Source organism: Montipora capricornis, chromosome 6 (assembly GCF_036669925.1).
Source record: "Montipora capricornis isolate CH-2021 chromosome 6, ASM3666992v2, whole genome shotgun sequence".
In the NCBI taxonomy this organism is placed as follows: domain Eukaryota; kingdom Metazoa; phylum Cnidaria; class Anthozoa; order Scleractinia; family Acroporidae; genus Montipora; species Montipora capricornis.
This window is the reverse complement of record NC_090888.1, coordinates 69672021-69699520: the sequence shown is the minus strand read 5'-3', so window position 1 is coordinate 69699520 and position 27500 is coordinate 69672021. Positions and strand designations below refer to the sequence as shown.

Below are 27500 nucleotides of genomic sequence, written 5' to 3'. Positions count from 1 at the left end.
AGTGTCGATGGCTGTGAAAACGATTTACCGCAGTAATTACACATGTAGGGCTTTTGTCCAGTGTGAGTTCGAAGATGGTTCGTGAGAGTTGTGCTTTGGGCAAACGTTTTACGACAGTACACGCATAGAAATGGCTTATCGCCCGTGTGGGTACGAAGATGTGCCTTCAGGACTCCTGACTGAGCAAATCGTCGGCTGCAAAACTTGCACTGGAAAGGCTTATCCCCTGTGTGTGTCCTAAGGTGATTTTGAAGCGTCGAAAAGTGAGCAAATTTCTTGCAACAGAACCGGCAAACAAATTTCCTTTCCTTCACTGTTGGCTCAAGATTGGCATGCCCTCTTTGCGATTGATGGAAAAAGTCAATCTGGTTTTCCGAGAAGGAAATATTTTGCACTTCAGTCGGTGCATTTGCAGCGTCCTTCTCCGAAGAGGCATTCCAATGTTCATTTTGGAGCGATCGTGTGTTTTTATCCTCTCTCATTGACTCTTCAGGGTTGTCGAAACTGGACACACCAACAGAGACATGGTCGTCAGGCGATGGTGTTGCAGGCTGGTCGACGTCTATGGATGCGTTTTTCCATTTTGGTTGTATGTTTTGGTAGCCTGAACTATCCAAATGGCACTTTGTAGTACAGTGTCTTGAACATTCAAAATTCGACGCTCTTGGAAACGTTTTACCGCTATCAGTGGGCATATTACGTCGTGTTGGATCTGAATAAGCCATCCGCACACCAGGAGAATACGTTTTATGACTGTTGTCTACACCAGGTTCTCGTTCCACATATGTTTCAAAATATTTCCCTCGTCCAGTCATCCAAGCAGGGACATGCCATTGTTTCTGGGCTCCATTCTGCGCTGAGATTGGGTTGTCTGAAGCATGGACCTCATTTTCCAAAGAGCTTTCAGCCAGATTCGTTGTTGTTTCAGTTTTTCGACGTGAACTTGTTGAGAAATCGTTTTCAAGTCGGTGGTATCTGCCAATGGCCACAGATGATGGAACGTCTTGGAAATGGGCTCTTGGAAACAACGAATCGAGTTGTGCAGTCTTAACTGTTCGTTCAAATGAGTTGCACCACGGGGGAAAGGTGGTAGAAGAGACCCCCCTCCTAAAAATGCGTGACCTGGATAAAGTGGGGTTTTCGACGTTGTGATTATCGCACCTGTTCAAATGGTGGGAAACCGAGGCCCGGACATCGTGACGACAATGCCCCTTATCGTTCCGCTTAGGAATTTCTTCATCTTGTCTTGCTTCTTGGTACGCGTTACTATATGGACGACTGGTTTGGTGCGAGTGTTTTTCGTGCTCAAATGGTTCCTCTGAGCGTTCTTTTCCAAACTGGAACTTTTGTATATCGTCATTTCTCCTATGGAAATGAGCAAGGTCGTCAGATACTAATCTCTGAGGACGAGGTTGTCGACTTTTCCGTTTTTTACTTCCAATAGCTGTTTCCTGCTGACAAACGTGAATTCCAAAGGGGCCATCAACACAAGATGGCATTTGGTAAATCTGAGCACCTGCAAATTGAGAAGGCAAGACTCCTGGCACGGATCCCTTGTGAGGGACTTTTCTTCTGCCATCATCTGGAATGTTCCAGCTCACTTGACAATCCTCATCCTCCACGGAACAGGGAACATCTCCTTGTAATTTCTCTACTAAAATTCGTTTTTCTTCGTAAGAGTCGTGAATTTTCACCAGGGGTCCTTTACCATGCCATGAATATTTCTTGAGCCAGTGATAGTCTCTGCCCTCAACATGTTGTAAAACTTGCTCTGAAGGATTTGTTACGTCACGACATTGTTTCGTATCTTTGGGGCGTATGTGCGCTTTACCTCTTTGACGATGAGCTGACGAGGTATGCGGGACGTCTCCTGCGTGTTGAAAACCATTAGTATTCGACGAGATTTTCTGGTTTGTACAACTGGAATGTCTCCCTGGAAACCGCGGATCAATTTCCTTATTGACGGCATGGCTCATTCCGGTGTGCCGCCCATCCTCTAACTGAGGTTTGCTGCTCAAACCGTGTTCAGATAAGCTGTAACAATGTACGATCACCGGTGTGCATTCCTCCACTGATCTCTCATCTCTTTGTGTGCTCTTATTTGGCCAACCTGAAAGGCGAAAAAAAAGGTGTATAAGTGACTTTTAAAAACCGTACAATCAAGGCTAAATGAAACATGTTGAAGTGGCTCAAGTAAATTAAGGCATGGGCCCCAACCTGGCCCCCAAATTATTGCACAAAAAAGTAAGGGGTTGGTCTAACTTCTGCAGGTTTAGTAATAACAACTTAAGACTTTCGCAGACTAATAACGTCACACATTTTTATATTAATGTGGATCACGAATCCAAATGATGTCCCGCGACTTGTTACGGCCACAAAACTCAAAATAAAAAAAACTGCAATAGTTTATGCTGAAATTTATTTCACTTCGCTACTATTAGATTAGTCAAAATGGCAAAAGAAAACGAACTGTGCTTGGCTTTGTTAAACACGTCTTTAGTTTCGGAAATATACGGCATTTTGTACTAGTGCCCAGTCCCCTATGGAAAGTGATTTTTTTTTTTCGGACAAAATTATCAAAATTATCTTGAAATTTCCCTGCACAGAAACGATGTACTTAATAGTGTTAACATCATAAAGGTAAATCCAACCACCAGAAAATGACAAAAAGTGTTGACGTTTAGCTGACAAGATTTCTGTGCTTAAAATAACTTTGACATGTCACGTGATAATATCATCCAAGAAAGCAGTAAGGTTTCACATCTTATTACTGCTAACGATGACCCAAAGTTATTTCGTGTTATATAAAATGGATCAATAGTTAGACCACCCCTTAATTTAGTTTCGTAAAATAGATCTGGGCCCAGGCCTTAATTCACCTGAGAGATTTTTAATACGCAATTACAAATTCAAGTATCTAAAGAAAATTCAACTTACAAGGAGGAGCGTGACTTTCTTTAGCAATTTTCTCTTGGCTGGAGTTGCGTTTCTTAAAAGGCAAAAAAAACATAGTTCGTTAGTGTTTCCCCAAAAACTTTTCTACCTTTTCGGTTAGATCAATAGTGTTGAAGAGGATGCATTGCATTTGCATTTGTCTCCGGTTCCCTATTTCTAAATAATTATTCGTTATTCCCGGTAACTCACCCAAAAAAATCCTGGACGTATGATTGCCGGTATTTGGTGCTCTTTTGACCAATGATATAATTATCGTTTTGTGGCGTTGTTATTGCTGCCGCCGTAGTTGCTTCTTAATTAAGCTCGCCAATCCCTACTCTCAGATTCTTTTAAATTATTAGGAATGCAATGCTGCGAAATAATAGGGTTGACAGTAATGCCATATTCAGACTGCAACGCTGTTTTGATCACCGGGAAACCTGTGAAACACAAAGTTCTTTCATATCCTTTCTTACCTCTCGAGATTGACTCTGCAGCGCGGAATCGTCTCCTGAAAGTGGCATTTGACGATGCTGGCTCTCTGGGACAGGACCAGATGACTCGCTAGCTTTATCTTGTTTACTTGATGAAGAAGCCGTATGGGATCTTTCCTCAAATCGGTTGAGCACATCGTCAACCATTCGCTCTGAATAAAGACGATTTACCTGCCCACTGGTTTCAGTTGCTGGGCATGAATGGCCATCGGCAATATCTTCGCGTGAAGCCGAAGCACGACAGATTCGTGCACGGTATCCATGGTAACACCTACCATCTGGACACACATGACTCAGGTTATCGCGTTGTTTCAAATGTGATCCCTTTCTTAAATTAACCACTTTAGTGTCTTTCGTCTGTGTTCTCTTGTACGGTGGAGCTAAGTCGCGTTCATCTGCGAAGGAATCTCTCCGAGAGCAATTATTCCTCCTAGAATGTTGCTGAACCTCTGCAAAAATGTGTTGGCAGCGAGGCGTTCGAAAACTGCTAATGCTTGGCTCAAGACAAGGTTGATGATCTCCTGATTCCCCAGTTTGGCAGCGTAAGTGTGGAGGAAAAAATACAGTTGATTTGCCTTTTCTTGGACGGTCTTCTTCGCTGCATTGTGAAGCCACAGTTTGTAGCCCTCGCCTGTTTTGAGCAGGTTGCATAGTGGAAACTGTCCATTGTCCCCCTTTCCTCTGTGCATAATCGCAGTTGTCATTCAGTGTTTCGGAACCCACGTCTCCATTGGTTATTTTGCCGATGGGTGGAAATCCCAAGCACCGTGAGCAGTGCAACTCACAGACATCTGACTTGACACGTGTCATACCCTTCATGTAATGTGGAACAGGAAAACCATCACTAGACAGTCGTGATGCGGGAGGTTGCAACAATCTCAAAAGGACCTCTCGACTTTGAAATACTTCCGCCTCCCATAATTTGCTTTTAGATTTAGACATATCAGCTACAGAAGACGGCTTTGAAGAATCAAGGAAGTTGTCATTTGGTTTTCCTTGGTTTGTTGGGTGATTTGATTCGCTATTGCAAGGCCCATGGCTGTATGGTGGAGATCTAGAAACACCATTCTTCGCGTCGGTTGTTTTGCTCATTGCCTTTTCACTGATCTCGATGATCTTTGCAGTGCCTTGTTCATTTTCCCTTCTTGTCCACAACCTGAAACGACAAAAAACAGGCACGTACTTTACAAAGATCTCTTTCAGCTTTACCGTCCGAGGAATCAGCCGAGAGTCATCATGACATGCGCAACAAGCAGCAACGTCGCATCCAGCCTCGCTGTCATGTATTGGCCGGTTCGTTAAGTTCAAATGTCGGTACAACATAATCTTCCAGTAATCTTTTGCTGTCTGGGCTAATTTTGCACAGCAAAGGTTATTTGCAAAGAAATTACAGTAAGCCACCTTTTCGTCCCAACCATGGTTTCTACGGTTTCCCGATGGCTGATAAACTCTTGTATTTATGGGCTCTAGTCTGTTTTTGACACATACTAACTAGGATCCTTGCCTATGCCTTGCAGATTTTGATAATATCAATGAAATATCCAGGAAAAGTTGTTATCGCAAATCTTTACATTTATAAAGGTAGCTATGAGAAATGGTATGATCATGGAAGACGAAAGTCGTTTGTTTAGTGGGTGTAAAAGAAAACCTGTTTAATTTATTGTTTTGTTTTGTTTTTTCAACTTTAGTGGTCTGAGTCCCTCTTTTAAATAATTAATTACATACAAGTCAAAAAAAAAAACGACCAAAAGGTAAGGTGCAAACGGGACCTGGAGTCTCATGCGAGGCACCTCCCAAATAAATCGGTAAAAATCTTAAGAAATGCATATTAGACTATTGTTGCCAGTGGCATCCACAATTACGTGCAAGACCCCATTAGCATGGTTCGTCGGGGTCAAAGACATTAGCTAATTCATAACTATTCATTATGGTTAAGTTATATTTGAAGCAAGAAAAACAATAAATTTTGCCTTTAAGACAAACCTTCTTTTTTTTTTTAGCCACACAACGACTTACCAAACAGTGGTGACACAAACATTAAAGCCCATAGCAGAACTTGACGTATTCTTACTAAGGAAAGTACTTAGCAACAATTGCCTTTCTTACTTTACTGCTCATTTTGCCTTCAAGATATTCTGCATTGTAATGTTTTGGTTGATATTAACGCTCTTAAAACAAACAATATTCCACAAAGCTGCAATGAAAATAAACCTTATCATACGATAGCTTTTCAAACATATCGCAGCACCTAGTGGGTATCATATTATAATGTCTGGAAATAAGACTGCACCGAAGGCTTAAACTGATTGCTTGGCAACGTTGGGGAAATTTTGCCATAGATTCGTTTCATCTTCTTATCAGCCATTACGTACATAAATATTCTTTACCATACGATTACGATCAAGATTTAGACACTCCGAACACTTGCCAACCCGAAAGGAGTCTGAGATTTGCCGCATCATGTACAAGCACTTTTTTCTTCGTGCAGAGAACCTTTTTAAATTAATAAAGGACTGCCAAACCAGTTCTTCAAAATCGAATGTGATGAGATCTTTATTGACAGCGAAAAGGGGTTATCAGAATTTGCGAGGGTAAAAACATTCTGGATTTAAATTTAACTAACGAATGCAAAGAAATAATTATTACTCTCGTTCAACAAACAAAACAATCACATTTGTAAGTTCTTTGAAACTAAGACAAATGTAGGGCTATCAATAAAGATATAAGTATTTCAAACACGCAGTGCTATAATTAAAAAGCCTGCCAACTCAGTGACTTAACAAAATACTTTATTTTAAACGTGCATCCTAACGTCTTTAGTCCCTGCAAGTATTGACAAGAATATTAGCATTGAGTACCACCGGATTTTCAGGTTGTTTGGTCGACTGAAAATATCAGCTTCCGGGTCTCAAAGAGTTGTTTAGTATTAGAACTCTCGCATGACTTAAAGACAGCAATTAATGGAAAAGATATGAATACTTTTCTCAAAGCGTGGGAGAACTCTCTCTGAAGACAAACAACTGAGCTAGTGTTTGAATCTAACCGAAAAGTATTAGCCGTTTAATGTGAAATTTCGAGGCCAGCGTTGATGGACATTGTTTCCTGAGACAGCTGTAATGAAATTTCTATCAGCAGTGAAAACAGAAACCCTAATCAATTTAAGCCACGAATGAAGACCAAAATCAGAAGATACACAGCCAAGAGCTAAGTAAACCACTGAGAGATAATACAAAGTTACGGTCTTGAAGTTCCACTGGACAGGAAGCATAAAATAATATGGTCACGAAAGAGCAGGAACTAGACGCACTTCCCAATTACACGAGGATATTTAAGTTGTCTGCCAGATTTATCTTTATCATCTGTTTTATTTACTTATTATTATTTTTACAGATTCCTATGTGATATTGTGTAGTACGCATGGTGGTTGCACGAGGTGAAACACTTGTCATTAATCAATTGCGCCCGTTTCATTGTAATCAGCTGGCTAAAAAACGACTCCACCAATGTCACCAGTCAAGTGCTTCGATAGTAAGTTAAAACCCAAGACATTATTATACTTTGTCATTTGAATACAACATAACTATGGGAGAAAAATTACACGAGAGAAAAATAAACAAAATTATTTGAACCTTTGAAAAGATACACGCGATTACTTTTCTCGAAGTCCAAATTATAACACGTTCTGTCAATAAGAGATATCTTAATAAAACTAACTGTTTATTCAGCGATAATTTTTTTAACAGGCAAGGATTTACACAGGAGTGTTGAAGTGTGATCAATAAAAAAAATGGACTGACAAAAGGGCTGCCTTGGTGGCGTGAGTAACCCGTAACGTCTGCCCGAAAATCGGCAGCGAAAGCGAGTGAGTAAATATATAATGGAGTCGAATTTGAAAGTTTAAGTGCTAGCTCGGTTGTTCGATATGAGCTGACAAAGAAGGCAAGATAATCTCTCTTTTTTGCGAAGATGAAATTCAAATTAGAATTCGCTAGACACCGTCACACGAAGAGTAATAAAAGAAAAGTGTTTGTTTAGACAATGGCAAAAAGAAAGATTGGACTTTCAATATTGAGCTTTACGTCTGGAGTTGCGGATGAACACTCTCGTTGGCCAATCCCTTACGGAAGAACAATTAACAAGAAATATGTTATTGTCGACCACAAGCAACTTATGCCGTCTACCAGACAATTTCAAGTTAAATATTTTCACATCGGAATCTTGTACTATTATGTTGAGATACGGTGTTGAGCCGGGAAGAAAAATTTGTCAGAATTGTCTTGTTTCATATATCACGCGACAAGCTTTATTGCTGTAACGAGTATTTGTTCTGTGAGCAAGTAAAGCCAACCATTTCGGAAATTGTTTCCTAATTTGTTATTCACCTTTAACGTGGCAACATTTTCATATCTCCCTTCCTGCAAGCTGATTGGCAACGCTACGCTGAACTGAAAAGCTTTTCCCTCCCCCCGTTGAATTTCACCAAAAGCAAGAGACTTACCTCTGGCCTGTCTTGCAGAAAATGAAACACTCTCTTAGAATTGATATGTTAAAACGCTTTCCAACCCCAACAGTAGTTAGAGTTTACCGCCCATAACAACATCAAAGACAAAAGTGTGTCCTTGCATATGTGGTTTTTCCCGTCATACATTGTTGTTCATTGTTTTGTCTTTGGAATATTTAAATGAAGAGGCCCGATATATGCATTGATTGGCTGGCAGGAGCCGAGCAGTCAGGGATAAAATAAAATCACATGTAGTTTCGACAACAACAACTTCACGGAATTTTCACAACTCCCCACGCAATATCGATCAATTCAAACAAACATAGACATCAATATGTACCCAAAACGGCATCATGAATCTCAATAAATTCCTCCGTTTCTCAAAATCTGATGAAACAGTTCCATTTGCAGCCGGACGTGAACAGAATTCCAAAGACTTTGACTTTCACTGTGCGGTGGTGACCCCCCAAAAATTAATAATAATTGATTTTTCTATTCGTCTTGTGATCTAAAAGCATGCGGCTTTCGCGAAGACAATGCACATCAGTTTCAGTGTGATGGTTCTATGGTTTTCAGTCAAGCAAAACTTGGCTGCTACAATTACTGAGCATAACAAGAAAACAGACGACCACGACGGGAAGTGTCGAAAGCTCTTTAGGGGAGCTTTATTTTCAAATGCAGGTGTGTTTGAAACAAAACCTAGTAACCATGAAGCAATGAAAGACTATTTCTGGTCGGTGGTATGACATCAGTGAATCGAGAAAGTGCCAAAATGTATAAATATTCCTTTGACCTTAATCAATGTTTCGAGGTGTATTCCCATTTTTTCGCAAATTACTGGAAGAAGTCATACCTTCATTTGACTGGAAGGTCGTTAATTGACAGCTTTTATAACGGTTATGAAATATTGTACTTGGTTCAACTACACCGCGATTCTGATTGACGATGAAAATGAGAATCCAAACCGAAAGACAACTGCGCTGTTACGGTACACAAGTTGATTCGTTTACTTTGCAAATCTTGCTAGTATTAAAGACCACTAAGATCGGAGTAAATATGGCAAAATATCTCTTGCCTGTCGTAAGAAGTGTGTCATACTGTTAAATTCAACAAACCTTCGTGTTTGCCTGAGACCTCGACAAGGCAAACGTTCAGGAATTGGCTCTAGTGAGGGTCAATTGAGAAAATACTGAAAGCCATGACATTGCAAACCTCGCTCGTTCAATTTAAGCATAGCTTTGTTTCCAGTCGTCTATTAAATACTGAGAAGAATTGTCTATCCTTGACCGGTACCCGTTAAACTGCTCCGGACAAGATGGCGTACACATTAAAGTTTACGCACGAGTGCGAAAGAATTCTTTGGCCATTCCTATTTGAAATTCTTATCACAAACGCTTTTTGAGTTTGTTATGTTTAAGCAGCTCAAAACGTGTACTATTTACTCCAGTTCAATTCGAATATATTTAAATCTTAACAATGGTGTGAAAGATACCCGAGGTAAGTAATTTTAATGGATACGCCCCGAGGCAATAGCTCACCAATTTGCAAGGAATAAATTAAGGTCCGTCGATTAAAACCAGTCTTGTTTGCATTGTGAGAAGAACAAAATTTGGTTTCATGATGTTCCCCATTCATTGAAGTACAATGAAAGAACAGTGATCATCAGACAAATTTCCAATGATTTAGGGATGTTTAATTATCTGACAAGCATGCATGGCAACATCAGACTGAGATATGTCAATATGTTACTTCACTGAATAAGGTCTTATGGTGTCTGGTTTTGTCAAAACGCAGATTAAGATTCCCAGATTTCGACTTCGCAATGGAAATGGTGTCTCCCGAACAATCTCAGTGTGTGGCAGTACAAGAAATAGTACAGGAAGAGCGGAAAGTCATATATAATGCGAAAAACAGTAATAAACTTCCAGATAAAACAAACAGGTAAAAAATGAGGAATAAATTACAATTTAATACACAAGAAGATTACAAACATACAATTATTGTAGATTTTAGTTCAAAGTGATACAACGATTTTAACTTTCCAAGAAAACGTGATATGTGACTGGCATAGTTATTCTTATTAAAAAGCACCAGCGAAGCAGATGCTTCTAAAATGAACTTCACTCGTTTATTCTTTGTTTAAACTCACGCGTCAATTTCAAAGCTATAGCACATTTAATAACCTTCACTTTTTCTTCCTCATCATATAAAGGCACTTTAGACATTCTAAGTCCACCAATTAAGGCAGCCATTTGAGCTCATTAAAAATATCAATCGAAGGAATATTTAAGTTTGGGCACTTTCGAAGAAACCTTGCAGGTCGTTTCTGCAACATGAAGATGACGAATTTCGCACTGATTAGCTTCGATTTTACAAGAGCACTGACATTTTCAGTTATGAGGCCAAACATATGTCTAACCTTTCGTCCATGCATGGAGTCACGTACAAAAAGCAATTCTAGTTTCTCCATTTCCAGTCTTACACATGTATCAATAAAATCATGAGCATTTCTTCCAACAGCGACGAGACAGCGTGTTGTGCAAACTCTTTGGAGGTGGAGAGGGAGTGATATGCCTTTGTACTGAATTATGTTATATTCTCACTAACCTCGAGTTAACTCCTTCGTTGAAAAGTTGAAATCCCTAGCTACAGTAAAAGCTATTCAGTGATGAGAGAATGGAGTCTTGGTGCGGATTTATTGTGAGTTCTTGTCTGACACATCAGATAGAACGGGTTTACATTCAGTTTGAGTCCCGGGTCTCTGATCCAATAAGCGACTGACAATAAATTGTCTTTTTAAGAGTGACGGACTGGAAACGGTCGAAATGACTTGTCTTGTTAAAATTTTAGCCTGTAGAGGAGACCTGGCTTCTGTCGTCAAAGAGGAGATGTAAAGCCCTTTGCTATAAACACAATGAGGTTCCACTCGCTTCGCACACTTTATACGAGGCTTTTGTTGATGCTATTCGGTGAGAAAGACACATATTAAAGGATAAAATATAGTTGGATGGTTGGCTTGTTTTGACGATCACAGAGTTCAAGACACATGGAATTATTAATCTTCAAACCACTATGCGAGCCTGAAAACTAACCGCACACCACTTTCTAATTTTCATCAGTACCCACGAAAAATGAAATAATAGATCAAAGCTTGGCAAAAGAGTGTCTCAAGTCAGAACGTTTTTTCAGTCGACTGTTGAGATTTATTCTGTTGTATGATAACATTTCTTAGTTCGAAATATGAGTTTCGTCTTCAGTTTGCAATCCCCGGCTGTCTCCTAGACTCTTTGAAAAAATGAAAGAATGTCGTTAATTTTGATAAAAGGATCGCGGTCGATTACGAGAGGTTTTCAACACATGGGGTACATTAAATTTATTGTTGGTACATTAAATTTATTGTTCCCCCAGTCTCGCTTTATGTTCTTTTGATAACTTTAGACAGTAGCTAAAAGTTTACCTTTTCAGCCATCTAATTTATCCTAATTCTCGCCCAGCAAGTTTCAATCCAAGCCTATGATATTCAAGAATGGGCCTTAAATTTCATTTCGATTTTTGTTGTAGTTTCCAATGTCTCTTTCAAAAACTTGGAAGGGTCGATTCGATTTCTCGTGTGGTCTTAGTATTCATGGTTATAACACTTTCGAGCTGGCTTTTGGGGTTTATCGTTTAAACACTAATTTCATTTAAATTGATTTAATTTAACAACAATGTGGCAACCAACATAATCAGGTGCATAATGAAATTAAATGGGGTGGAATTCCAACGCGAAGGTCACCCTCCTTACAAGCGTATGAAAGATGGTATACACATGCATGGCAACTCTTGCAACAATTTACATACCTCGTGAGCTTAAATGCTAATGCAGCGAAGCTTTAAATGAAACAAAACTTTGTGAATTTCTTACTTTTGTAGGTAAGGCCTATCAACCCTGTAAAATTGCTTTACGGTACAAAGGTTACATGTACTCGAAACAAAGCGGAAAAAAATGATGGTGACTGGTACCAGATTCATTGATGTCAATTGACCGAAAATGATAATTAATTGCTTTCACGTGTCCCGTGGAAATTTAGTTAGTTAGTTCTCGAAGCTGTTGCCTTCTCTTTCTTACTCCCGTAAAAGAATGAAAATGTATTTCAACGGCATGAGTTCTGTACTCAACCATCGGCCCAACACCTAATGACGGACGACTCGTCAGACCTAACGAAAAACTATGGGTACGAGAAATTAAATAGAGGCTAGCAGAGATATGTGGTCCATTTTCCAAATGTCGTACAACACAGTTCGGGAGTAATTTATGTTTTCTAGTGTTTGATCATTGAATAAGATGAAGAACTTTTTTCCTCGGCGTTACTTGCCCAGATATTGACGCATGCGCAGTCAGGTGTAAATCATTCGTGACCATTCTAATAATTCCTACATAAAGCCATCACGAGCTGAGAAACATCACTTGTCGGATCGCCCAGACCTGTTTTTTTTTTTTTGTAGAGTGGCAAAAATTCTGACTATGCATTAATTGAATTTCCGTTTATGAGAGGTACAACTTTCCTGGAGAGCTGACTAGCTCGTAACAACTTGTTGATTAGCCTTTGCCCCCAGGAAGGGCTTTTCCATTAATCAGTGTATCTGCAGCATGTTCAGTTTAACCGAACGATTCTGGCATTTTTTGCGACCTTCGAAAATAATTCTTTCGCTCTTTCTTAAAGCTATCTTTCGTTCCCTTGATGTTCTTTTCTGAATAGGGACAATCACGGAATCTCAGTGAATCGGACTGAGTGTCTGTGTGTCTTCAAGAAGTCATTGGACACGATAGCCGGCAGCTTTCCTGGGGGCTTTTTTGGATGAAATATTCTTCTAAGTGTGTCGATGCAACTCTTCAGCAAAGTTGGGAGCCACTCTTGCAACTTTCGAGATTTTTCATGAGATTATGTACTTTGTTCTCCAATCGAACGGAAATGAACGTCGACGTGAATATTGAAACAAAAACTGGGCGCTAAAATTTCCAGCAATTTTGTCCGAAGTTAAAGGGAGAACTTACATGTCGTAGAGACAGGTCTGATATATGCGGAATTCCTATCTTTGGAATCCATTTCCTGGAACATTATTTTGTATAGACATGTTTCTGTGGGAATGAATTGACGCCGTACAAGCAACATTTAAGTATGGGCACGCCTTATCGTGAGTATTTACTTATATTGATAAAAAAAGTTGCCCTTTGGAATTTTCTGAGTGTTTTGCAAAATGGGTGAGGCAACCTTCATGGAACTTGTCCTTTTTTCCACAACGATATTTTCTTCTTAACTTCACGTTGTCACTTCGACTAAGCTCTTCTTTTTCCGTATTATTAATGCAGCATTAGAAAGATGATATTGTATTATTTAAGGTAAACACGTCTATTTAGAGAAATGGAAAAAATATAATGCTAAGCCAGGAAATGGCGATTAGTTTGCCACTCCCTTCATTTTCTCTGATATTATTATTATTAATAATAATAATAATAATAATAATATTATTATTATTATTATTATTATTATTGTTATTATTACTATTATCATTATTATGATGATGATGACGATGACGATAACATATATCATCAGTTAGCGCATTTTCCATATGGATGTACTTCAATGCTCTTTATAACACTGAGCACTGAAAAAAAAAATCGCACAACAAACATAACAACTGGCAGGAGTTAACCGGTGCAAAGTGTGGTTTCAGCTTTGATTTCGGGATCACTGGTGGTCAGAACGGGTCCGTCTGGATTTGAACAAGGAACTTCCGTTTTCAAATCCAGCTCCTAAACAGTAAACCCCCCACCTCCTCCTTTGCCTCCCGCGTCGAACACTTGGTCAATTTTTGACTTTATCGCACATCGTTGCAACAAGCTGCAAGCGCCCCGTCATGAAGAATGGGTACCCGCTCTGGCGTGTACTTCAATACGTTTTTCGCAATCTTAGGGTGCGTTCGATTGACCCTATTCTGGAATAAGAATACGCGAAGTGATGATTTAAAACGGTATGTCTTGCGTTTTGAAGCAAAAAGGATAGTAAAGATACGTTTAAAATAGCATTTTAGCAGGTGTAAAAACGAAGGATTTCCATTCCATGTATTCCTATTCCGGAATACGGTCAATCGAACCCACCCCAAGTCTTTTAATATCTCTGAGTGTCTATAACCTTCTATTAGACCCAATTTGCACTAAAAAAAGTGAAGGTACGAGAAAGAAAAATCATTGAAAGTCAAGGTTTCTCTTTTTTTTTTCGTGTGTCGAATGAAATTGGCAACTTTTGCGCTACATCATTTTATCTCTCTACTTCTAGTCTCAGACAGGGTGATCACTTCAATGCGGTCTTTAAAGGTAAAGAGGGGTTTTTTTTTTTTTCGTTTATGCAATGTTGTGCACAGTCTCGCCCTTCAGTTGGAACTGCCCTGTAGAAGAAAATCAAAAGCGGTGTTCGATTTTAAAATCTTTGTTGGACTCACCCGACTCCGTTAAGTTGGCTCCAGTCGCATTTTTTCTTCCCAGCGACCCGACACCACTTGGCGCGTTGCTGTGGTTAGACAGCTCTTATGAATTTTCTTGTTTCAGGCCTAATTTAATTTACGGTTTTTGTTTTGTAAAAGTCGCGTTATAGGCTGCAAACACAACAAAGGCTTTTTAATGGCACATTAATGTTACCTCAATGAACTTGGGACTTTTTCTCGCGTGTGCCACCTAACCGGCTTATAGGTTTATTCCACTTATCCGACGAAAGCGGTCACGTTTTTAAAGCATCTTACTGTAATCAAAGCAAAAGTTGAAATTATCAAAGGTCAAACGAAAAAGCGATGATCTAACACACGCGATTCAAGCGAGACGCACTCCAACCAAATGAGCGTTAGGCACGCCCCAAGATGGTGAGCCAAAAGGAAAGGAAAGCAGATTTTTCTGCGGAAAATAAACGCACCATGACAACTGTATTTCCAACCAATGCTTCCATATCATGGTCCCGTTTTTTTCGGTGACGCTCAAGTTCATTTAAATTCATGCCGTAATAGTCTGCCTGCTGATTTTGTGATGATTGTCTTATGACTCAACAAATTCAGTGAAACTGCACCGGAAGAGTTCATATGGTTGTTGTCTTGTCTTTTGTATTCGTCAACTTCCTTTAACCGCAGGATCCTTCAGTTTGAGTCGAATAAAGTTAGCGGCCTAGTTTACATTCTTTTAAAAATGGAATTAAAAGAAAGTGTAGGTTTACCAAGTCTCTTATATCACGTTACGTTTTACATTTAGCCCACGAATAATGGAAAACTAGGAGAAATTTGATGTTTGTCTGCAGTGCAGAATTACTGGTTTTAGTGGTTCGTCACATGCCTCCGGCAAATTTTGAATAGGGACCTTAAACTAGGGAGACGACAGCAACGAGAACGTTGTCAAAAATATTGTCTGACGTTATTGTAGTAATTTCGCGACTAGTCCAAGTCACCCGGCATGGAAAGTGCGTATCAACAATCCAGGAATAAATTTGGCAAGACCGGTTTGGATATTTAGAGAGAAAATTGAAAATTTATCGTCCTACGCGTAACATCAAATTTAGTCAAGTCAAGTCGTTTTCAGGAAGAAGACGACAAAGAAATGTACTCAAATGTAAAACGCACGTGCGGGGCGTGCACAGCTTTTTCACCTTAGACCTATTCTTTTGTGGCGTTCTCGGCGTCGTCGTCGTCTGCTTACCCTGGTTTCCATATGGCTGTGATCTGCAACGGTCTGCGACCATCGGAAGCTGTCTGCGTCGGTCTTATCGCAGACGATCGTAAGCACAGGAGGCACATGTTTCCATTTAAATCTGAAGCGATCGCAGACTAGCGTACCACTAATCCTCTGCGAAGCGAGGAGAAAAAGGAGCGCACTTACTTCAAGTCTGATTGGAGGTGTTTCAAGGCGAACAATAGTGTGTCGCAGATAGAACACAGATCATCTCAGACACGCGTTTCCATTAAAAATTGTCTTAATCGGAAGCGTCGTAATGGTCGGAAAAGTAGAACTAGATTCAACTTTCCCGATCATCGATCCAGACCGTGGGCAGCAGATCGCCGCAGACGCCGGGGACAGATGTTTCTATACGTCTGCGATGTGGTGCAGACCTACCGGCAATCGTGACGCAGATCATATGGAAACCAGGCTTTAGCACCCTGAACCTGGAACCCGCTGTCCTTTGGAGGCGAAACCTTTTTAATTAAACCGAGACAATATTACTGTGAAAGGCAAAACTTAACCGAAAAAAGTTGTTTTTGTCTACAATCTTCTTCGGCATGCAGTTACTGGATTGGATAATGCTTAACAATTAACGAGCTTGTTCAAGCCGCGAATCTCTTTCCTTCTTCGGTGCAGGACACACCAATAGCCGTCAGATATCTTCTGCTTTTTGCTGCCACTGCCGATCAATTTTTCCATTTAATTCCGTGGAGACCATTATGTCAAAAACCTGCAACAAACTATTTTCCTGGTTCATTCTCAGTTATGTTAAAAGTCTTAGAACGTAACTCAAATTCACGATAAAGATTCCTTTCTCGGCGCCCCTAGAGGTCAAATAAACCGCCTTGATAGATAGAGAAAGCTGCACTTAATGAAGAGTTAAGCCAGTCTCTAACTAAATGTAGAAAACGGGCGGACATACTCAAAACTACTTCGTTTCTTCACGTCTAGAAAGAATTATCCAATGTAATTGTTCAATGGAAGTTTCTAACAGTGGGCGAAGATATAGAATTTCTGAAAGGAATTATCTGACGTTCAGTAAATTAATTGATTGGTGCTTCGATACCCCGCGCCGTCAGGCCCATGCGCTCTGTTCAGTCTACCTTTTCATCACCTCAATCACCTCGGGATTCAATTTGCCAGTTTGTGCTGTTCTTGTAAAGCTCAGTGGATTTTATCAAAGGTAAATTTGTGTTCCACAAAATCAAATTGTTATATATTTCCATTAACATTAACTTTAATTAGTATTTATTATATGAAAGAAAAAAAAATGGTGTAACTAATAGTTTCATTTCAAACAACCGACTTTGAATTCGTACACGCTAACAATCTAATTCTAACTGTTTGTGTACGTTGTCTAAAAGGAAACGAAATCATATCATAGAAAGCGAATCGTTGAAGATTTAATTAAATCGAACATGAAAGAGTAATGAACTTAAGTTGAAAAGAAGAAACGAACATTACTGGCCAATATTTTGCCAGGATTTACGTCTTAGTAGTCGATTTCAGAAAAAGGCAGAAAGTTAAACATTCGTTTGCACTAAGAATATTAAAAAGATGATTCTTAAATTAATTGGTCGATTGCATAAGTCTCCATTCACCACACGTGGCGTTAATGAAGTTATTCTTCAAGTTTGAGAGACAAACTTCAACACTTACAGGTTGGAAGACGATGGTATTGATTTTTTTGTCCGGTTATGCCCTGTTGAAATGTGTTATTCTCAGTCACTCGGCTAAGAGATAAACGCCATATAAAAGTCCACTAAGGAAATTATTCAGTTACAGTCAAACACTATTTATAGAATAATAAAATAGGCGTTTTGTAGATCTCTGGTGAGATCACGAGGGCAGCACTTAATGCTCGGCTTGGGACAGCCCAAAGTCCAGAGATCTTCGTCGCGCTCGAATCTTGATGTCACTTGTCACAGCGAAAAGGGAACATTTCAAGAGGATTAAAGGGCTGACTTTTTAATCCAGACAAGCTCGGTTTCACAAGTGCTAGACTATGACAAGAAGGAATTTTAAATAAGAATGGTGATTTGTTTTGCGCGCGTAATGGCAATTTGCGTGAAACAGGATATCGTGATTTTTAAAGATTGCCTCGATGCCTCTAGACTGAACTCGGCCTTCGTAATGACTTGAATGTCACATGGGTGAACATTGAATTCTCACATGGTGGAGAAAATCCATTTAGCTCATCATTTTCTTTGTGTTTGAAATTCTGCCGCCTGAGGACACAAATACAAAAGCAACAACGAAAGAAACATATTCGCAGCCAGACATATATATCGAGAAGTTAATTAAACTAATTAGGCTTCCAGTAGCCCGCTCTTGTTTATCCACTTTAGTAAAATTAATCAATACAAACTATAACTTAAAACCACCTTCGGCATTACGTCGAATGGCCTTTTTCCTGGTGGACTTGACGGCGACTGTACTCTGAGCTCACAAATGAACATGATTTGTTGTAGATAAAGTTGATTGTCAGATTTCTCAGATTGAACCTAGGTACGATCCTGGTTAATCCGAATAAAAGTGGGGTTAACATGAGAGCGTGGAATATCTCGTTCAAAGGGGTATTTTAACGCTTATTCGCTCGCGATGTAGCAACTTCTGTTTGGATTCAATTATCAGTTATCAGTGAGGCAGACTATCAGTGAAATAAAGCATGCAATAATAATTCATGCAAACACAACGTAATGGTTAAATGAACATAAATGTTATTCCTCAATTTCATCATTTGTGCGTCTCCGTTTTGAGACTAATACCAAAAATTATGTAAGCATGCTTTAGTAAAACTTCACTTTTAGTCACTGTTCCGAAATCATGTGGACACAAGTCTTTTTTTTTTTGATTGTCTTGAGAAAATTGCTTTTTCAATGAAGTCAAACCACATGTAGAAGACACAGTCGTACTCTAAAGAAACTCGGATTAAGAAACGCGAGTAATTCCGCTGGAAATTCCTTAACATATACGGGTATTGTCGCATTAATGAACGGTCCGATGACAAAATCAGCCACGGTTAATCCTTCACGGTGATGACAGCCCATTATTACTATGGATCAATTGATTCATTGCTTTAAATGATGTTTTCCCGATGTTTTTTGGATATTTGGCCGCCCGCACTCGAGTTTCAGTTGGGCGTTCTCAGATACACGTGACCTCGAATCGTATCACAGCGACCAGACCGAGAGCGCTTATTACCATTTGAATGAAATTTTCGCTGAGAATGTTTTGACAGATGGTACTGGAAAATGGGAATGTGCTGTATCATTTGCCTGAAAAACGAGTTGTTCCGGTTGAAAAACAAACGAAACGGCATAGAGCGCTTACCATTTGAATGGAATTTTCGGGAAATTCCGGGGAGAATTCTAAGGGACTGACAGTTCATCCTGGTAGAGTGTACTACCTTTCGAGGTATTCCCTTTTTCTCGCTTTGAACGGAATTATTGGAAATTTCTGTACCATTTGTCCAAAATGACAAGTGTCAGAGAAAATAGACCGTTTCATTTGTTTTTCAACCGGAACAACCCGTTTTTCTGGCAAATGATACAGCACATTCCCATTTTCTTTTTCTATGTACAGAACGTACAAAACGGAAGGAATATTTTTGGAATTTTTGGCACTAATAAAGGTCACCTAGCAGTTTCGGATGAGCGAAAGGTTCACTGGGAAGTTGTTAGAAGGCCACGTTCAGCTAGCAATAGGGAGCTTACGAAACGACGACGCTGACGGCAGCGACGACGCTACAAAACAATAGATTTAGTAAGCAAAAACAATGGCTCTGCACGCTCTGCACGTGCGTTTTACATTTTGGTACATTTCTTTGCCGTCATCTCCTAAATGACGACGTGAAATGACCAAATTTAAGGTTCTGTGGAGGACGTTAGCACACGACGATTAATTTTCAGTTCTCTCTCTACGCTTCCAACTCACTCATACCAGTTTAATTCCTCGACAGTTACTACACATTTTTAACGCGAAACGACATAAAATAGTTTCATAGTGATATGAATAATGCGAACTCGTATTTTTAAATGAAGTCCTCGTAGCCGTCGTCGTCTTCGTTTCGTAAGCTCCCTAATTTCTGAAATGAAGATACCATTCCCTAAAATTTTCGGACACTTCAATTTTCATTTAAGATTTCCGAACAGATCAAATTCTTCTAGGTGATAAAAGTATCTCTACAGACAGTCTTTATACATTACAAGGAGCCAAGAAATGTTTTTTAAAGGCTTTTGGCTTAATTTTCTATTTGGGTGCCCTCGACTGCTAACATTACATTTTTCAAAGAAGTATTCTTTTCGATCTTGACTAGGGATTACCGGGAAAATTTTCTGAGGGCTCCTTTGGGAAAGCTTTGAACTTGTAAACCTTTGCATTCGTAAATGACAATTCAAGCTTAATGATGTTTATTTATTCTTTGGACGCAAAACTTTGTACTTCTGATTTATTTTTGTTACGTGACCCACAAAAATAAAAAAAAATCTCCACTATCTGTCAGGAGGAGCAGGCGTGGAGCGTGGAGCGTGGAGCGTCTTCTTTGTTGAGCTTGTCATTTCTTTTGACGTTTTTCTGTTCAATGTTGTTGATTACGTCAGTCAAAGATCAAACTACGTGAGTATTGCGCCTGCTACAATGTTGGTAAATGCTCCCGTAGAAAAGACTTCTTTTACAAGACCTCTGGGATTTCAATACATATAGTTTCATTTATTTTTATTTTTAAGCAAATCTGAGCGCGAAGTCTTACACCTAAAAATGACCTTTTAGTTATACGAAAAGTGAAACGAACTATAAATATGTGGAGGCCAGGATAGCGCGGTGGTGACAGCAATCGCCTCCCACCGATGCGGCCCGGGTTCCATTCCCAGATTCTGCGTTACATGTGGTTTCTCTATTTTTGAGGTATTTCTCTGGGTACTCTGGTTTTCCTCTTTCCTCAAAAACCAACCTTTGACTGCGGTCCAGTTAGGACAATGCAATTAGTCAACACGATTTCTTCCTCCACTGAAGGATTAACCTTCATTGTCAGTTTGCTCCAAATGAAGCATCAGGGTCGTAACGTCGTATATTTTTTCGTCAGTTGATGTTTAGTGGTTAAGTGGATAAAAACAGTTCCTTCAAAGGGGGTGCTCCGGGTTCAAATCCTGTCCAGGGGCTGCTTTTACATTTTTTCTTTTTATTTGCTACCACAAGTCCTGGGACAGAGTAATCTAACTGGATGATTATACTTCATTTGGAGTGAACTGACAATGAAGGATAACCCTGCATTTGAGGAAGAGATTGTGTTGCGTTACGACACTAAGTATTAGGGACCTTTAGATTCTAGGACGAGAACGAGAACGAAATTTGACTGCCCGTTTTTAGCGAAAAGACTTAGAAGATTTATAACCCGGACGATTAATCTTACTCTTTGTTAGCAGTGTGGGTTGCTCAGTTATTCTTCTTGCTGGTAATTGAGCCTTTCTGCTGATCGAAAAATGCCAAAACTGCTACCCTGCTGTTGACTTGTTTTGACACGACAACATTTTTGCAAAACCTCGCACTAAAATGACGACGGTATCACGTTTTTCTCGCCAAAATGACGCTGGTTTACGCGCGCTCACTGTTGTTCATTGAGAAAATCTCGCACTCGTAGTCGTTCTCGTCCTAGAATCCAAAGCTCTCTAGTATCTTCCATTTCGATTACTCTGTCCCAGGACTTTTGGTAGCAGATAAAAAGCAAAAAAAGTAAAAGTAGTCCCTGGACAGGAACCCACTTTGAAAAACTGTTTTTATCCTCTTAACCACTAAAGTCAACTAACTGGTAAATGTACCGATTATTTACCAAAACTAATTAGTATATAATCATTACTGAATAATAGTTAAGTCTTACGCTTGATTTTAAAATGCTTAGCTTTCTCTTGAAGTTTGGTAACTGGTACTGTGTAATCTTGCTTCTTGGCGGGTGGTTAATGCACGTTTACAGCGGCATTTGCGACAGAAAAATTTATATTCTCGCAGTTAGTGATGTGGTAGTCTGGTGGTTAACTGAAGGGGTTATTAATGAAACATTCCCTGATGCGAGTCCAGACATTGGGAAACAAGTATTTATTTCCCACGATCCTTATTAAGCTTTCAGTGTCCAAATGGAACGATAATACTTCACTTGGACCAGAGCAAATTGACAATTAAGAATAAACCCCTTCAATTGAGGGAGAGATCTGGGGTGCTTACCATTTAGCCAAATAATCCGGATGGAATATTCGTTGCATAAAGGTAAGCGATTTTCCGAATTTAGTGACCAACCGGATGAGAATGGCGCTTATCATTTACTACTCGTCATGATCCCGCATATTTACTCGATCTTGTGAGAAGGGCCAGGAAGCGAAACGATTCTCGCAAATGGTAAGGGAATTTCCCGAATTCCATTCCGAACGGAAAAAGGGGACTACCTCTGCAGGTTGTCTACAATTTCCGAAAAGATTTTGCGGCAAATGACCTCAAACCCAAATTTTCAGTAAGTGAAAATCACTTGCTAGCGGTCTCAACATCTAGGTCATGTAACACCAAGATGGTGTCCTACCGGATGTATGCATCGATGTTGTTAGGACCAGTTCTTTCGTTGCAAGGAGATCGTCCTCATCTCACCTGTAACGGGACATTATTTTGGCATTAAAAGGGTAAGAACGTACACTATCGATTAAAGTTTGGTACAACCTCAGCACTTGGGTCTCTTTTCGACTTACGTAGTAGCTCACTCAGTGTCTCGTGGTCTGGTTAAATGCCACGTGATGATAATTAAGCATACAGTTACAGGGGTGTACATGTCCGAAAATTCTGTTGTTAAGCCACTCTCCTACTCGCCTTCCTGCTATTTCGATTGATCGTGGGTACAATTTGTGTGGAATACGAATTTACGAGCGTAAGATAGGTAGGGCTAAAAATGTGCAAGACAAAAATCATTGTTATTGCCATTTACAATTTTCAATTAATGCCTTTCCGTGAACCGCGTCCATAGTTTTCCAGTAACACGGTCAAAGTGGCAGGGATATTCTGCAGTTACTCCGTCATTGTATTTGTAAACTCTCGTCATTTGCACAATGAGAAAAGTCAAGGTGGACCTGCATGACAAACACAGGCCTCTATCTCTTAAGCAAACATTCAAAAATGCGATGAATGGCCTACGTAATAATACAGTATTATTCTTAAAGAGTAATATTTACATTCGCAAAGTGTCTCGGCCTAAAGTAGCTTTCTTAAGTCTGTATTTTTCCGTCTTAGCATTTCACGCAGATTTAAATTTTTTGTTGGACTTTGAATTCAATAATAATATTATCGTTGTTTTGTTGGAAAACGAAATGGTAACAGACAAATTTTGGTTTTGGCAAAACCAACTTGGTAGAGAGGCCTTGATGGGAACGAAAACCTTATTTCTGTTAAAATACATTGTACTTACCAATACTTTCCATTTCCACTTAAATTACAAGCATTTAATATTGGTTAATTTCCAAGTTATCATTGATTGGTGTAAACTTTGATAACTGTGCTTAATCTAGATTGATAACACTATGTGAAATCTATTTTGTTTTGGTGATATTTTGATTTATCAATTCTGTTTCCTAAATCATTCAATATTCAAGGCTGTCATTGATAGGTGGGTCCAGTCTTCCAAAGTTTAATCCTTGCTCATGTTTGGATTTGAAGGTCATTATATTTCCAACATATTTATCTCATTTTGCCACCATTTTAAAGAACTTGTAAAAGCTCCACTACACTTCTTAGGTTTACCTTGGTAAAGAAAAACCTGACCAGATTTTCTATTATTTCACTTGCTCACTTTTTGTTTCAGCCATTTTGGTTTCTTTAGTTGCATCATCTGATGACATCATTCCATTAGGTGTTCAGTTATCAAAGGTGTCAAGCTGATGAAAGTATGAGTCACATTTGGAAGTGACTTCATTTGATTGACCTTTACCCTTAGATTGTGTTTGATGAGTCTTAAGCAACTTTGGACCTCAAAATAAGCTGTGTTTAGTGTGCTGTTGGAACAAAGACCTTTGCTCATGTATAACAATTTGTTGAAGTACACAATCATTTAGTTTATTGCTAATATGTTATTTAAAAGTTAAGCTCATTTGAGGGAAGCTGGAAGCGTACAGTGTATCGTCATCTTTGTTTGCCCAAATTTCCAGAACTTGAGGCCGTCCAAATTCTTTTCTCCTACTTGCCTCCCGAATCAAACCACCCTCCATTGACGAGTAAAGTACAGAGTAAAATCTACCAAGTCTCACTTCTGGGAGGCAATGGGTTAACAACATTCATTTTTGTAAAGAAGACCTGTTTTTGTGCCACTTGTTTTTTATATGTATAAAAACATTTTCAAACTACAGGATTCTGTCAAGTCTTCTGAAGCAACCATAAAATGGAATTAACTGCATTTCTGAAGAGATTGCCAGTGGTGTGGTTATGGCTTGTGCTTGTATTTCTAGCCAGTGGTTTAATCATCAATATTATTCAGCTGCTGTTGTTACCACTATGGTTTATAAATAAAGATTTGTTTAGATGGATCAACATGAATGCGGTGTACTTTCATTGGTGCCGTAAGTACACAACTCACTGCTTTACTTAATAACTTTCGATTGTAGCCAGGGTCCTGCATGAAAAAAGACTTCTAACTTATAATTTTCTACGTCTAGGTATGAGAAAATTAGGATAGAGCAAAAATATGGAAAACTCTACCCTCAGATGTTAATAAGTACAAGGATACTTGCTGTACTCAGTACATACTAACATTCCTTACAAAAACTCCCACAGCTTATGCCCCAGTCTTCTGTCTGGGCACTCGAAAAAAATTGTATACAGTATATGACATTAAGGTAATTTACAGGCAAATTATCTTGACTTGATATCTTTATATCTGTACTACTTCTGAATAAATAGACATTGACATGTTGCAATCGGAATCTATTTTTACACATTTTATGGGCAAAAAGCGTGCTGCTTGGCCAATATTCCCATCTGGCATGAAATTAATGAACATTCCGTGTTCTTGGTCCTTTTCTTAAGTGCATGTTAATTGTTGGAATTAAAATAATATAAGTTGTCTTGTTCACAGAGTTGACTTTCCTAGCTGAATGGTGGTCAGGTCTCAATATCAAACTGTATGGAACAAAAGAAGATATGGAAAAGCTAGGAAAGGAGAGTGCTATTTGTCTTAGTAACCATCGTAGTGATGTTGATTGGCTAATAGGCTACATAGTTGCCGACAGAGCTGGAATATTGGGGGTAGGTAAATGCCGGGTGTTTGCATTATTTTTAACCTTCTACTTTATGTGCTGTCAGCCATTTACTGTGTAACTATTACTTTAACCTTTTGCTGATAGAAGAAAATCCCTCCCAGGGTTTTGTTCTCTTCAATTCCTTGTATGTTTTCAGGCCAAACTTTTGTCTCTTTTAAGATAGGTCAGGGTGTCACCCTGAGATAGTAGCCTGTTCTTTTAAAATGATTTTCTGGTCGAAAGAAAGCTTCAGATTTCAGGGATCGAAATAATGGAGATCCCATAAGCTACCATCAAAAATACCATGATAATACTCTTTGTTTGCCCTCTGAAATTTTGCATAAGCATTGTTTTTATTTTCTCTTGGGAACATTTATGTCCCAAGAGATACTGGAAACAATTCTTGTGCAAAATTTTGGAGGGCAAGCACCAGTGGCTCAGTTGGTTGAGCACCGGGCTGTTATTACGCGGGAGGTCGTGAGTTCAACTCCGGCCGGACCAACACTCAGGGTCTTTAATTAAATAGCTGAGGAGAAAGTGCTGCCTTTGTAATTACATCTGCAAATGGTTAGACTCTCTGGTCTTCTCGGAGGTCCCGTCTCACAACCCTTCAATGTTCATAATCCTGTGGGATGTAAAAGAACCCGCACACTTGTCGCATACAGTAGGGCATTTAGTTCCCGGTGTTGTGGTCTGTCTTCTGTGGTATATCATGGTTGGGAGGGTAAAAAGGGCGCACTTAATTTGGAGCCTCGCTCTGTTGTGCGACCTCCACCACAGCCTGTTTCTCTGTTGTGGTCAAAGAGTATTATGGTATTTTTGAAAGTAAGCTATTGATAGGTGACTTTTTGCAAGCTTAGATGATCATTCATTCTCCCCCGATAAGTTAATAGCGGATGGAAACCTTGGTTGGCTGTTTCAATTTGATCAGGACTTACTGGTACTGATGATTGATCCTCATTTGAGGCTCTGCCAGGGTAAATTCCGACAACTGACATGGCCTAAAAAGTAGCGACAGCAAGTAAAGTGAAACTGCGACAAACAGTATCCTTTCTTTAAATTCCCTTTAATTTCTGACAACAACTTGAAACATGGAGAAAGCACTGACATGAGACCTTTTAAAATTCAGACAAGCAACATTGGACCCTCCCCCCACCCCCTTCCCCCACTTCCCTGGCAGTGCCTCTCATTTTCATCTATAAATGTCCCCATTTCTTCTTTACTGTTCTCACATTAAATGACTTTACAGATTTTGCTTTGTAGACATGCAAATGTTTCATGAAGGGGTATTTGAGATTTTTACCCATCCTTGGCATTTCCTGGTGGTGCGCAGAGTATGTTTTCTTGCGTCGAAACTGGCAGAAGGATCAAAAAGTATTGGAGACAAGCCTAGAGACACTAAAAGACTTTCCTTTTCCCTTCTGGGTAAGCATGTTAATAATTTTTTGATGAGTGATCTTCTACAGTTATAGTGAAGAATATGAATAATGCGTGGAATACTTAAACTGTATTCCAATTATAAGTCAGCAAGTAAACATGTGAATAAAATATAGTGTTTCTCCCAAAGGTACGGCTCAATTAACCACCAAAATCCCTTCTTTTACAAAAGCCATTACTTGGTATTCTATGTTGCTGACCTCTTTTTGAAATTCTACAATGGCTTATGCAATAGTAATTAAGTTGTGAGAATAGGGACCTTTAGATCAGAGTCTGAGTTTTCCATACTGAGCGTGCGCATAAGGTTTAACCCTTTGACCTCCAAATCGGCCTAAACCGGCCAGACTTAGTATTTTACTCTGTCTAACGGCAGACGATTTTACTCGTCAATGGGGAACCCCTGGGAGTCAATGGGTTAATCACTCACTGAAAAACTGTGTCCCCATTAATTTAATCACTCACTGAAAAACTATTAAAAGCCAACATTTTTCGAAGTGCGCTTGCTCAGAACGGAAAACTCAAACTCGTAGTTGTACTCGTCCTTGAATTTTGTTGGGTTCCATTGGTGCTCGGTTTGATCCAGTTTTGATTTTCCTTTCTTTTTTGTGTTTTTTTTTTTTGTATTAGTAGTAAATAATTTGAAATTGAAAGTTACTTTCTAACTTAAGAGGAATAAAACTTGGTACAATGACGTTATAGAGTGGTTTTCAATTGAGTGTCGAAAGTAATAGGCCATTTCCGAGTTCATGTCTGCCTCCTCTTCAAAGCGAGTCTAAGTGCAAAGTTTTTGTGATGGTAATTAGTTCTACTTTACATATGAATGAAAGCTAATTTTCATAAGAAAAACTTCGCACTTAGACTCGCTTTAAAGAGGAGGCAGACATGAACTCGGAAATGGCCTATTAGCGAATTGATTTGGTTTTGCATTACTTCACGCAGTGATTGGTTCAAAGTTCTCGCGCCACTCTTTCAACCAATCAGAAGTGAAACCAAAACCAATCGTAGCTCGCGTGTGCACATTTTCCCGCGCTTTGTGTCGGCTACGTGTAATTACTTCGAGTTTTGATTGGATTACTGGATTGTCTCCGTCCTTTTTGATTGGCCAAAGTGATTACTTTGGTTTTGGTTTTACGATACTC

At 39.3% G+C, this 27500-nt stretch overlaps 2 protein-coding genes across 8 annotated transcripts in view; one reads left to right on the top strand and one right to left on the bottom strand.

Moving 5' to 3' along the window:
* Positions 1-17427, bottom strand: part of LOC138053053 (uncharacterized) — a 21066-nt gene extending 3639 nt beyond the window's left edge. The window contains exons 1-4 of one of the 4 annotated variants that reach the window (XM_068899739.1): positions 17324-17427; positions 3411-4584; positions 2938-2989; positions 1-2110 (exon numbers count right to left, since the gene is read on the bottom strand). The exon at positions 1-2110 is cut by the window's left edge and continues 3639 nt beyond it. In XM_068899739.1, coding sequence (XP_068755840.1) covers positions 1-2110; positions 2938-2989; positions 3411-4520 — 3272 coding nt within the window. In that variant the 5' untranslated portion in view covers positions 4521-4584; positions 17324-17427. Of the gene's footprint in view, positions 2111-2937; positions 2990-3410; positions 4585-7926; positions 8051-9044; positions 9966-12964; positions 13087-17323 lie in introns of those variants that run through there. The other 3 variants (XM_068899737.1, XM_068899740.1, XM_068899738.1) reach the window with 3 other exon arrangements.
* Positions 17428-22216: 4789 nt separating this feature from the next.
* The window catches only part of LOC138053054 (uncharacterized), a 19058-nt gene continuing 13774 nt past the window's right edge, over positions 22217-27500 (top strand). Inside the window, exons 1-4 of one of the 4 annotated variants that reach the window (XM_068899742.1) lie at positions 22217-22326; positions 24037-24246; positions 24762-24931; positions 26188-26349. In XM_068899742.1, the coding sequence (XP_068755843.1) occupies positions 24069-24246; positions 24762-24931; positions 26188-26349 (510 nt within the window). In that variant the 5' untranslated portion in view covers positions 22217-22326; positions 24037-24068. The other 3 variants (XM_068899741.1, XM_068899743.1, XM_068899744.1) reach the window with 3 other exon arrangements.